The sequence below is a fragment of the Microcaecilia unicolor genome, chromosome 13, assembly GCF_901765095.1.
Source record: "Microcaecilia unicolor chromosome 13, aMicUni1.1, whole genome shotgun sequence".
Taxonomy (NCBI): domain Eukaryota; kingdom Metazoa; phylum Chordata; class Amphibia; order Gymnophiona; family Siphonopidae; genus Microcaecilia; species Microcaecilia unicolor.
In genome coordinates this window covers 56,821,244-56,834,464 of record NC_044043.1, presented here as the reverse complement: position 1 = coordinate 56,834,464, position 13,221 = coordinate 56,821,244, and the positions used below count along the sequence as shown (strand labels likewise).

At 38.2% G+C, this 13,221-nt stretch overlaps 1 protein-coding gene across 1 annotated transcript in view; it reads right to left on the bottom strand.

Moving 5' to 3' along the window:
- SSH2 (slingshot protein phosphatase 2) overlaps positions 1 to 13,221 on the bottom strand; it is a 282,722-nt gene that overhangs the window by 194,703 nt on the left and 74,798 nt on the right. Inside the window, exon 2 of the mRNA XM_030222192.1 lies at positions 11,390 to 11,433. Coding sequence (XP_030078052.1) covers positions 11,390 to 11,433 — 44 coding nt within the window. The remainder of the gene's footprint in view (positions 1 to 11,389; positions 11,434 to 13,221) is intronic.

The window sequence follows — 13,221 nt, the reverse complement described above, 5'->3', positions numbered from 1 at the left end:
ACCAGTATTAATAAAACGGCAAATAAACCCAAGGATATAAGGAAACCAAGAATAGAAAAGGTACTACTGTTCAGCATGATGCAAAACTGACAAATGGGATTATATGAAGAAAATGACAAATTTAGATGTCCAAGATGAAGAAAATATCAGACAATGAAAGCTAAAATAAAAAATGCAAAGAAAAAAAGAAACTGCAATATTGTGTTTAAGAGAACACTAACCTGCTTTGCACAGTGCTGCGGAGCAATAGTGATGACAAACCTTTGGAGATCCCACAGCAGACTGTCGGGAGATATGGAGCATGAATTAAAAAAGTGAATGACGCCTGGTAGAATATTATAAAGGTAGTGAGATATATTGAGGGACACTGACCTCTAGGGCAACGTATGTGTAGAATAGCGTTGAAGATGATCCTTCAGGCGTAACGTAGTAGTCTGTTGGAAATAGGCAAGTAAAAATGTGTCCACAGCTAAGTGTGCTCGAAAAAACGATGCAAAAAATAAACAATGAAGAATAAAAATGAAAACTGGGAAAATCAAACACAAATAGGGAGGTGGTAAAACAGGGACAGTTGTTGGGCTTAAACCGCGCAGAGCTGCGCACATAATGGCATAAGTGATGCATGGATAAAATTAAAAAATTAAAAGATGGAAGGATGAACACTGCAATGAAACAGAGGAATAAAACATGGAAAAAACTAAAGTGTGAAAGTAAATTGCGATACTAACCTTGAGAAAGACTGTTTTAAAGAAAAATGCCGTCAGAAGCACTGGACGCGCTGCTTGTGATGCAGTTGAAAAAATGTGCCTTGAGAAAACCGGCACTATAAACAGGAAAAGGCGCCAAATACAAAAACCGCCATAGTGCACGGAAACGAATAGCGCTGTACCGGAAATGACGTACTCAAGAATATGCCAAAGATACTGGAGAAAATAATACAAATTACGCAAAAAAATGAATTTACAGTAAAACTAAAAAAGTAGATGAAGAACAAAACCGATGTACTATGCTAAAGAAAATCTGAAGTGAAAAACAGCGCTAAAACGGAAATGACGTGCACAGAACACCCGAACCTATAGTTCAGGAAAACTAACCAATTAAAAAAAGGGGGCAAGTGGCGAAAAAAATAAAAACAAATTGATATGAAAAGGTTGCGATGGTGCTGAAATGATATCGAAATGAGTAAAAAATGAATAAATGACAGTACACCAGTCCTAGAAAAACGAGACCAACAATATCTAAATTAAAAAGATGACGGTGGTTGCTATCTAGGTAATAGAGACTAGATAAAATGTGATTTAAAAAACGCTAAAACAGAAATGACATGCACGGAAAAAACGAACTTGTGATAAAAAAAATGGGGGCAAATGACGAAACCTGGTTAAAACCAAAATGATGAATTACAAAGTTGGCGATAGTACTAAAATAATACCAATGTGAATAAAAGAATAAGAAATGATGACGGTGCACCAGTCCTAGAGGGTCAAAACTATCTAAATTAAAAGGATGACAGTGGATACTATCTAAAAAATAGAGACTAGGTGAAGTTTGATAACGGCACACAACGTAAATGGTAAATAAAAAATGATAATAAAAAATAAATAATAAAGAAAAATAAAGAGTAACCATGCAAAGCGCAGAAAGGCTGTGCTAAATCCTTAAAGTAAGATGAATTGTCAACAAAAGATGATACATTTAAATTATTTTTTTTAAAAAGGGGGGGAGGGGGGAGGAAAAACGGCTGGAAAAATGAATAATAAAATGAAAAATGAAAAAATAAAAAATAATAAAAAAACTATGGGATATAAACCCACCTGGAACTATCAATCAATTATGATACAAAGGTACAAAAAATGAAATAAAAAAGCAAAAATGGGACAATAACAAATAATGATGAACACTGCAGTGATCTTGTTTCTAGCGTGAAAAAAAGTTATATGAAAAAGAATATAAATTATAAAAAGGGGGGAATATAAAAAGGTAGTAGTTGTCGCAAAAAATAATAATGAATAAAAATGAAAAATAGGAAAGGAGAAGAAGACCACCGTAAAAAAGGCGGAAAATGCTAATAGAGCACAATGCTGATTATCTGGACATGCATTAGATATTGACTGTATTGAGAAAAATGTTCATAAGAATGGCCGATAGCAACTACCGTCATCTTTTTAATTTAGATATTGTTGGTCTCGTTTTTCTAGATAGATAGACCTAGCATTAACACAATACATCAACCATCTACATACAGTTATGACTTATGACTTACTGTATGTGGATGGTTATGATGTATTGTGTGACAATCTTGACTTATTAAGTCAGATAAAGTGGTATTGGGGTAAATGTCCACTGAGTTATAGATGGGAATGGTGAGGTGAGGTAGTAGTATTTTTAGGACCTGTTTGAATTTTAAATTTGTTTGTGCTCAGGTTAATGAATTTTATGAGGGTTTGATTATTCAAAATGAGTGCTTGAGTGTGTGTGCGCAGTGTACTACTCTCCAGGTATGATTGATGCCAATTGCTCTCTGTTATTGGAGTTCTTATTGAGTTTGCAAATTGATTTTATTAAATTTTGTTTAGGGGTTTTAACTTCCCTTTTAATCCAAGTCAATTTTTGTTTTTAAGTAGAGATCATGTGTGATTTCATTCTTTAGCAAAATTTTCTATGGAACAAGTGAAATGAGTGGCTACACATAATGGCGGTCATCATTTAGTATTTTTGTCTGTAGAACTGGTAAAGGTTTTACGCTCTGAGCCTGTGCTTTTGGATGTTGCTTGGTCTGATCATGTGTTTCCTTCTTTCATAAACTGCAGACAGAACAAAATCATGACAGAGACTGGATGTATGAAAGTATTGAAAGTTCACCTGCAATTTGAGATTGAGGATCTTTGGGCAGGATAGATAAGTTGAAGACTGATGAATCATGTTCTACAACTGAAGCAGTTGCTCTTTGGAATGAGTCCTTAGGTTTGGCTCTGGATAAGGCTGCTCCGTTGAGAGATATAGTGAGGAAAAAGGTTATCGATCATGTCCACAATTACAATGTGAATTAAGACAGGCAGAGAGGAAATGGGGGGAAAGTAATAAAGTAGATGATTATGATAGCTATAAACTGTATCTGACAGAAACTTTGTGGATCTATGAGGAAGAGAAGAATGAGTACTATCCTAAACTTAGTAAGCTGAAATAAGACCATCTTTTCTGCCAGCCTTGCACATCAAGCTCCAGCAATCTGGAATTCTTCCAGTCTGCAAAAGATCCAAAATTATTTAGAATTTAGGAAACAATTATAAACTTTCCTTTTGACAAAATTTTTAATGAAGCCTTCAGTTTAGTTAATTATTAATACTGGTAGTATTTACATTTTAACTTATTATTAAGATTTTACATGGAAGTTTGTTATTGTTTTGCTTAATGTTGTAAGCTCTAAGGGTTGCCTGCTTACTCTTCTCTGTGATCTACACTGAACTCTATGGATAGTTATGGAATACAAGAAGCAATGTAATGAAATGTGAACCGTTAATTAAATAGACCTATGGAGTTGTATTCCACTGTGAAATTTTGATAGAAGGATATAAATATGTAGAAGGAAAGGGAAATGGGACTTGGTATACCGTCTTTCTGTGGTTTTTGCAATTACATTCAAAGCGGTTTACATAATATATACAGATACTTATTTGTACCTGGGGCAACGGAGGGTTAAGCGACTTGCCCAGAGTCACAAGGACCTGCAGGGGGAATTGAACCCAGTTCCCCAGGATCAAAGTCCGCTGCACTAACCATTAGGCTACTACTCCACTAGTAGGCATGGATGCTTCAATATATGCTGACATCCTGGTGAAGAAGGTGGAGAGTTTGGAAGAGAAAATGAAGGGATGAGCACAATTGAAATTTATGGATGATATTGAGGATGTTCTCCCTAAGGGTTTCAGAAAAAGAGATCAAGTTGGTTGTGAGGAACATTACTCCTACCCAGGTACATTTAGATACCTGTTTATCAGGAGTGATTTGTCAGATGACAGATAAAATTGCATCCGTGTTGACTGTTATTGTTAACAAATAGTTGCAAGTGGCAGAATTACCAGCTGAATGTAAACAGGCAATGGTTAAACCGTTATTGAAACAGAATGCCCTTGATCCATTACTGCTGGAGAATTATAGACCAATCTTTATACTTCTGTTTTTAGGAAAGGTAATTTAAAAAGTAGTTTTGAGTTAATTGGAGGAGTTTATTGAATCTAACATGTTTTTGGATCAGAATCAATATGAGTTTCAAACAGCATACGGGGTTGAGACTTTGGTTAATGTCCATACCTCTTCTCATCACATCAACAGTAGAGATTAGCAATGTTTTTGTTTGGTGTCCTTATATGTATCCTCATCTTTTGATTCTGTAGACATAGTTTTAAGGTTCAAGGATCAGCTTTATTTAATAAACTGCAAATCACAAAAAACCTAAGCGGTTTACAGTGGATAATACAAGAAAGTTACAAACTATGTACAGGGAAAGGGAAATGGTACTTGATATACCGCCTTTCTGTGATATTTTGCAACTACATTCAAAGCGGTTTACATATATACATGTACTTATTTTGTACCTGGGGCAATGGAGGGTTAAGTGAACTTGCCCACAGTCACAAGGAGCTGCAGTGGGAATCGAACCCAGTTCCCCAGGATCAAAGTCCATTGCACTGACCACTAGGCTGCTACTCCATTAGGATACCAAGTCTATAAGTAACATAGTAAGTGATGGCAGACAAAGACCTGTACAGTCCATCCAGTGGTTTATTTCATACCTTTCCTGATGATCTATGCAAGTGCAGAGTGGGTGTTCCACATCGTCAGTGGTATCTGTTCACGAAGGGGTGCCACAAAGCTAAGTGTTGTCAGCTTTGCTTTTTAAGATTTATTTGGCTTCATTCGGGAAGTTGTTTGAAGCATTATGGGTCTTTTATTGTTTATATGCTGATGATATCCGGTTCTTTTTCCCCAATTATACCTTGGGGAGATGGGTTGGCAGTACAGGTGCCAGATTACATGAGAGAAACAGAGATGGATGAGTATGAATGGACGTACTTTAAGTGCTGCTAAAACTGAGACCGAAATCATGATTGTGCAGAATGATATGGAAGAGTTATGACCTAATTCTTTTATTGGATGAGATTGTGTTGCCAGTGAAGAAGAAAGTGAGATTCTTGGGTGTTGAATTGATGTGAAGTTGACTGAGGGTTGTGCAGACATTTTTCAGCAACTTTATTATATAGGCTAAAATCCATGTTAACTTTTTTTTGATTTTCGAAGTGTGATACAGAGCATGGTACTAATGAAAGTAGATTATTGTAATGCTTTGTATTTACCGTAGGCACTGCGAACTCACAAGTGAAAGCCCTGCAAGTTGTTCAAAATTCTGCTGTTAGAGTAATTGCTGGCATGGCTGGCTAAATATAATCACATAACTCCAATTTTGAGACAACTCCATTGGTTACCAGTAAAATATAGGATTCAATATAAGGTATTGTACATCATTCAAACTCCTTATGCAAAAGTGTCTTGATATTTTACAAATGCATTGCATGTTTATTGTCCCAAGAGGAGTTTAAGATCAGAGACCACAATGCGGTTAATGTAGAGGCAATGATTAGAGTATATTATGCCAGTACAAGAGCCTCTGCCTTTTCAGTGGCTGGACTGTTGTTATGGAATACTCTGATAGGACAGTTGTGCTTATGCAAAGTAAGCCACAATTTATTTTATTTTTTTTGCGCAGGTCTTTTTTGAAGACAAAGCAGCTCCATTTTTATTTTTGTACATAATTGTAAACCGCTTTGGTCTCTTAAGTTAAGCAGTATATTAAGTTTTTAATAAACAAAATTTATATGGGGAAAGCCCTTTACTTAAAAAGTTATTAAACCTGCTTTTGAGTATTAGCACTTTGAATAGTAGAATGCAAACTAGTAAAGGATAACGTATTAGTAGCATCACTGCTTTCACTTGAAATGGGTTTTTTTTTAATGTGAATGTATTTGCAGTGAACTGCTTAGGTTTTAAGTGGGCTACAACATTTTAAAATAAACAAACTGAGGTTCTAAAAACTGACAGGAAAATTGAAGTCAGCAGCCGCTGATCCTTACATTCCATGAACTATTTAAATGTCTGATGGAACATGAAATAACTACTCCTAGAATTTCCTGGTTTACATTCAGTCCAAGGAAAACAAAAAGCAAAGTCTGTGTACAGTTCCTGAGAATATCTCCATCCCTGCTTCAATGATAAAGCAACATCACTAGGATAAGATGTTTATAGTAGCAGTATACTACTATCAGGTAAAGTAAGAAGATGTTGGAGACTGCATTTTTATTTCAATTGTTTTTTAATATTAGATCTTCCTACAATAGTAAATACCAACATTATAAATCTAAAGCCTGGCACTGCTGTGCTGACCCTTATCCGAACACCATGCAACCCTCAAACTGCTACATAGAAAGCACTCAGAGCACAATACAGAGAAGAAAGACTTAAGAAAAAAAAGACATTCATGAAAACAAGGAATGGCCATAATAAAAATGTATTACACTAGTATTCAATAATGTGTACAAAGCAAATAAAATATTAGGTATAAAAAAGCATTACTAGATTAAGAGCAAAAGAAGTACTAACAAATCAAAAATAAGGGAAGTTGTTACTTTACAGACTTTGGCTAATAGAGCTATTATGTTCAATTGTCCTTTTTTTTCAAACCTTAAAGTGTGCCAACTTTGGCACAACATTTAAATGCCCCAGAAAAGCAGGGCCATGGGTTTCAGATATAGTATCACACTGTAAGACAATGTTTAAGGCTGGAGAAAGGGAAGCTAAGGTAAAAAGTAAACTTAAAAACCTACTTCTTTCCTTGGTTTCAAGCTCAGGGGCTACAGTACTTCAACAGCTGGGAAATGATGTCCCTTTTCCACTGAACTTTTAGTCAAAATTTTATATATTTAGTATACTGTTTACTGTATAATTCTTTTGTGTGTTTGTGCTTGGATTTATCTGAATAAATTAGGTCAAAAACGTTTCTTAAGCAAAGGGTATAACTATAATGTCAAACAAAAGTTCTTACCCACACTACACCATCCACCTGGGCAGAGTAATTAGCGATTGGTCCAGTCTGAGTCAAACAGTCATTCCTTCACATTTGTTATGGACATCATACACAATACTGGCTCAGACTGGACCAATCCCTGAGGAAGCTTCTATCTAGCAAAACATGGTGCAAGTCCTTCACAATGAGATAAGTGATTAAATATTATTTCAGTATTAATGTGGAAATATGAAAATAAAGAAAAAAGTTTTATGATATAAAAATACAAAAATGAGTGAGGATTAGTAACATGACCTGTGAGGAGGCAGGTGAACCTTGACCCTGTGTCGGTCTTGTGAAATGAGTCACCACCGAGGTCATTCCGAATACATGCATATGCAAGTCTTACAGACGTGTTTGGATGGTATAATTAGCATTATGCTTTGATTTATGGCTTTTTTTCTTTTATTATTACTAACTACTACTACTAACATACATTTCTAAAGCGCTACTAGGGTTACGCAGCGCTGTACAATTTAAACATAGAAAGACAGTCCCTGCTCAAAGAGCTTACAATCTAAAAGACAAGAGAACAATCAAAGGGCGAGTGAACAGTTAGTCTGATAGGGTGGATAGATTGGGCATTCTATATTTCTCAAGCGGTTAGGCGCCAAAGGCAGCATTGAAGAGGTGGGTTTTAAGCAGAGATTTGAAGATGGGTAGGGAGCGGGCTTGGCGTATGGGTAAAGGAAGATTGTTCCAGGCAAAGGGTGAGGCAAGGCAGAATGAGCGGAGCCTGGAGTTGGCACTGGTGGAGAAGGGTAATGAGAGAAGGGCTTTGTCCTGTGAGCGGAGGTTACGGGTGGGAACATAGGGGGAGATGAGGGTGGAGAGGTAGTGAGGAGCCGCAGACCGAGTGCATTTGTAGGTAAGGAGGAGGAGCTTGAATTGTATGCGATATCTGATCGGAAGCCAATGAAGTGATTTGAGGAAAGGGGTGATATGAGTATATCGGTTCTGGCGGAATATAAGACGTGCGGCAGCGTTCTGAACGGATTGAAGGGGGGATAGATGTCTGAGTGGGAGGCCGGTGAGGAGTAAGTTGCAGTAATCAAGGCGAGAGGTAATGAGAGCGTGGACGAGAGTTCTGGTGGTGTGCTCAGAGAGGAAAGGGCGAATTTTGCTGATGTTGAAGAGGAAGAAGCGACAGGTCTTGGCAGTCTGTTGGATATGCGCAGAGAAGGAGAGGGAGGAGTCGAAGATGACTCCGAGGTTGCGGGCAGATGGGACGGGGAGGATGAGGGTGTTATCAACTGAGATAGAGAGTGGAGGAAAAGGAGAAGTGGGCTTAGGAGGAAAGACGAGGAGCTCGGTCTTGGACATGTTCAGCTTCAGGTGGCAGTTGGACATCCATGCCGCAATGTCGGATAAACAGGCCGACACCTTGGCCTGGGTCTCTGCGGTGATGTCTGATTTTGTTATTTGGATTTGTTTTTGAATGGGTAGTCCAAAAAGGTGGCATATTAAATATATATATTTTTTTGAAGTCAAAATAAGTACACATTGCAAAGTTGTTGAAATTAGACTGGGATTAGTAGAACAGAACTTTCACTATAACAGAGTGGAAAGTCCGAGACAACATAGGTGCCAACAGGAAAGAAAAATGGGCTGCCTAAATAAGCTTTGTGTTTATCTGCCATCATTTTCTCTGTTTTAGTTAGAACTACATGGTGGTTTTGCTCTAAATAAAATAGGATGGATGGCTTTTCCATACATCTGTAATTAACATGTCCTCGAGGGCCTGCTCTCCACCCTAGGGTAAGGCATGGGTATAGGAAAAAAAAAAGGAGAGGGCTTTCAGTAAGGAGGCATGTGAATCAGTGGAGGGAGGGAGGAGGGGAGGAGAGAAAGACTGATTTTAAAAACTGCATGCCAGTCAGCCCCAGACTGCAGGGTGAAGAAAAAGGAGATGTGACTGCAAGACCAGGTGCACTGAACTCACCTGCCAAGTTCACATACCACACCCTGCACTAGGCAGCTGAGATATCCCACCCTCCTGCCAGTCAGTGTGTCTCACTTCAATTTATAGTTTCTTTTTGTTACTCATGTCATTTTTAATGTTGGGCGCATCATAGCAGGAGGGCAGGAGTCTGAGCCAAGTGGTAGAAGGTAGAGCAAGATGTCAGGGTGGAAACCCACCAGGGGTGCCATTGGCACTGTGAAGACAGCAGTGTTGGTCAATGATACCCAGAGTGGAAGATGGATCCATACCCTAGAAGCCCCACTGGGAGGAGGGGGGAGGGGGGAATTTGGTAAGTAACAGAGATCACTGAGGGCCAGATGCACAAAAGTACCCAGAACCCCCCCCCCCCCCCCCCACACACACACACACACACACACACACTGCTTTAAGAACCTCAGTAAAAGCTACCGAGTTGAAAATAGCAAGCAATTCTCAAAGGGAAGTACATACAAATGAGTCGCATGGACTTTCAAGCAAGCAGTTCAAGCCAGTGTATGCATACAGCAGCTAATCGCTAAACGTGGCTGCTATGCACATGCCTAGAACAGCCCGCCACAGCATTTCACAGCCTTCATACACGTACGCATACAAACTGCATGAATGAAAGCCTCAAGTATATGTTCAAAAAAATCCGCAGTAAAGCGGAGAACTCAAACGCCCCATGGGAGAACACAGGTATAGAAGAAAGTGGGATGATTATTCAAGGCTCAAGACTATTGTCCTGGTTTCTTGGGCTCATGGTCTATTTCCCAGTATCTGTGCAAGAACATGCCCTCCTCAGGTACAAAAACTAAAATTCAGGAAGGCATCTTTCTTCCTTTCTCAAAGAAAGCTGATATCAATGTAAGCAGATATTTATATGTAAAGAAAAAATTCCACCTCTGCCTGATATGTCAACAAATCCTTCCAAAAGCCTAAGGCACGGCCAAAAGAGAAAGAGGTCAAATGAGACAACATGAAGTGGGTTTGAAACCATGTTCAAAGACCCTGCGCCTATGAGTGGTGAGCAGAGGAATTGCTAGGTACTTAAAGAATCAGGCTTCTGGCCCATAGCATCTCCACCCAAAGTTTACTAAAGCATTGATCACAAATCCCTCACCCCTCAAGATTGACCCTGTTAAAAAAAAACCCTAAGTCCGGAAAGTACACAGCAAGGACTCATCTCTACACACTCCTTTTATTTATTTTTTAAAAGGCACCTTTGTGATTTCATTTCAATTGTTTTATCTGGAAGTTAATGGCTGAAAAAATAAAATATATGACAGACGTGTGATGTAATTTATTAATTCAAAAAACTTTTTTTCTTTTTCCTTTTTCTAAAATATATAAATGTTTTGTTGCAGACAATGCTTTATGGTTTGTTTGCTAATAGCTTTTAAAACGTTTTATTACGTATTGTGTTGACATTGTAAGTAGTATACTATGCCATGCTTTGTATTGTTATTTGAATATTTTTACTGCTGTAATTGTCTATTGCTTACGTTTGATTTAGTCCTACTTTATGCCTTGAGTGAATGCTTTCAAAGGCGGTAAATAAATCCTAATAAATAAATATATATAAATTCACTTATCTTTCAATGAAAATTCAAAGGGGAATCTGTGCTGACAAGTATTTTGCTATAAAGGCTTTTTCAAGGCATTTCCCATACTCCAAGCTAATAACTGGATAATTCAGCTGATTCCCTTAAGTCAATTTGGGATATGCATAGCTGATGGTCCATACCTACTCCTTTGGAGTTAGTTATTAGTTTGTGGGAACCTTATTGAATACTATTGAAAAAATAAAATGTGACAATTGATATCAAAATAAACAAAACAAACAAAACAGAGTGAAAAACAGCTTTTGTACTTTTTGCAAAACAATCTTCTCCTGATGTTCCTGGTAGATGTCTCATTGATTTTTAATTTATGTCAGAACCCTCTTCACTTCTTAAAGTAATAGCATTTCTTCAAACATTAAACTAAGAGAAATATCTTATATTTTAAGCTACTAGCAAACAAACCATAAAAAGCATGCAAGAGACATCTGTTGTCTGCAACTAAATATAGATTGGGTTTTGCATTTTGTATATGTCAAAGGCATTCTGGAGCAAAATTTCCAACCCTGACAACTGTATAGATTCTCCTGAAAGTCACTCTGTGCAATTGCTTTGCTTAGCTCGCTTTGTAATGCCAAATTATACTTCATGGTAAAGGGTGAATAATACAAGATAACGCTACCCTGTGATTCCTTCCAGCAAGGTCAAGTTGCATCAAGGCTGAAGAAAACACAAGCATTCTCAGTACAGAAACTGCCTGGTATTGCTTACCTTCTGGGTTGGGAGCGGCACTCTTCCTCCCCACTGTCTGCCTCCTGCAAGCAGAGCACAAATAACACACAATTAACACAGCTGGAAGGCAGACTTATAGCAAGCTATGTACTGCTGGAGTATACTGCCACTTTGTTTGCATTACACAACTGTTTTCAATACATAATTATGGTTTAAAAACGTCACAATACAATGTAGAGTTACACTGGATTAGTCACCATTTAAATTCCTACAGCAGAAAAAAAGATGCAATAGACATGCTGACATACTTGCTAAACAAATCCTATCCATCCCCACAAAAACAAAAGCTTTTAATTAATTTGTAGATAGTTTCCAGAAAGCACTAAAATAGCAACACAAAGTTATGTTCACATTTGTTTGAAAAATAAAATTAAGGTCTGCAGATCATGTAATGAATTAGTTTATTTATAAGCCAGCTTTATCCAAGGAGGGAGTACAAAGAAAACATACATAATAAAAACAAAAATAAGCAAGCACATCAAACAGAAAAATCTCTGCAACAAAATGGCCATTTATTAGATGTACTGCCAGCTTCCACTACAGTGTTAAATTGTAATTTGAGTTTTCCCACAGTAAATCTGCAGTATCATCTAATTTTATGACACTTGTTAATGTTACAAAGCCATAAAATGAAACAGCACATTTATTTTTTATTTATTTTTTATTATAGTTATATTTGTACCCCGCGCTTTCCCACTCATGGCAGGCTCAATGCGGCAGACAATGGAGGGTTAAGTGACTTGCCCAGAGTCACAAGGAGCTGCCTGTGCCGGGAATCGAGCTCAGTTCCTCAGTTCCCCAGGACCAAAGTCCACCATCCTAACCACCCTAACCACTAGGCCACTCCTCCTCCACATCCTGAAACCTCAACAAGTATATTAAATAAAGGACTTGTGAAATCCTGCCTAGGTCTCTTACATTACAGACATTGAATCCTATCACTGACAATCACTATTATCCACCTATAAAGCACATTCCGGTTGATATTTTAAAGTATTTAACAGGCCAGGAACAGCTCCTGGCTGGTTAAATGGCCTTAAGCTGGCTAAGCACTAATATTCAGTGTGAAATAACCAGCTATCATGGCTGAATATTACTGCTACTGGCTAGCCCAGTAACTGGCTATGTCAAGGTAACCACCAATATTCATTGACTGACCAGCTAATAGACCTGCTATTTAAGTGGGTCTATCTTTGGCTGTTATAACTTAGCTGGTCAGCTGACGAGTATGTTTTTAGAGGCCAAACAAACTGGAAACTCAATGCCAGTCACCAGATACATTCCTGGCATTGAATTTCCAAGTTCACCACCAACTACAGGAGTTAGTCAGACTCCCTCCCATGATTTCAATATTGACCTCATTAATCTTAGCTCCGAAATGCCCACTCTCAAGATACATACACACTTCCCTCTCATCTAGGGCTTTTTCTGAAGGGGTACTTGGGGGTACTGAGTACCGGCACCTTTTCCATTGTCTGCAAAAATTGACCCATGGTCCCCAAGTTTTAATGAAAGAGCTCAGACTCTACACACAAATTCTGCCTTGTCATAGATTCTGTAACTGGTTGCAGGGGGCCTGGCTATTGTGGGGTGGGTCCCTCAGTGATCACCCCACCCCTGAAGGGTGGCCTATTATTTGAGTACCGGCACCTTTATCGCTAGAAAAAACGCACTGCTCTCATGCCAACATTAAAATCCTCAGGAGTTACAGCCTCAACCTCATAACCAGAGAAAATGAAGATACATACCTGTAGCATGTATTCTCCGAGGACAGCAGGCTGATTATTCTCACTGATGGGTCGTCATCCGCG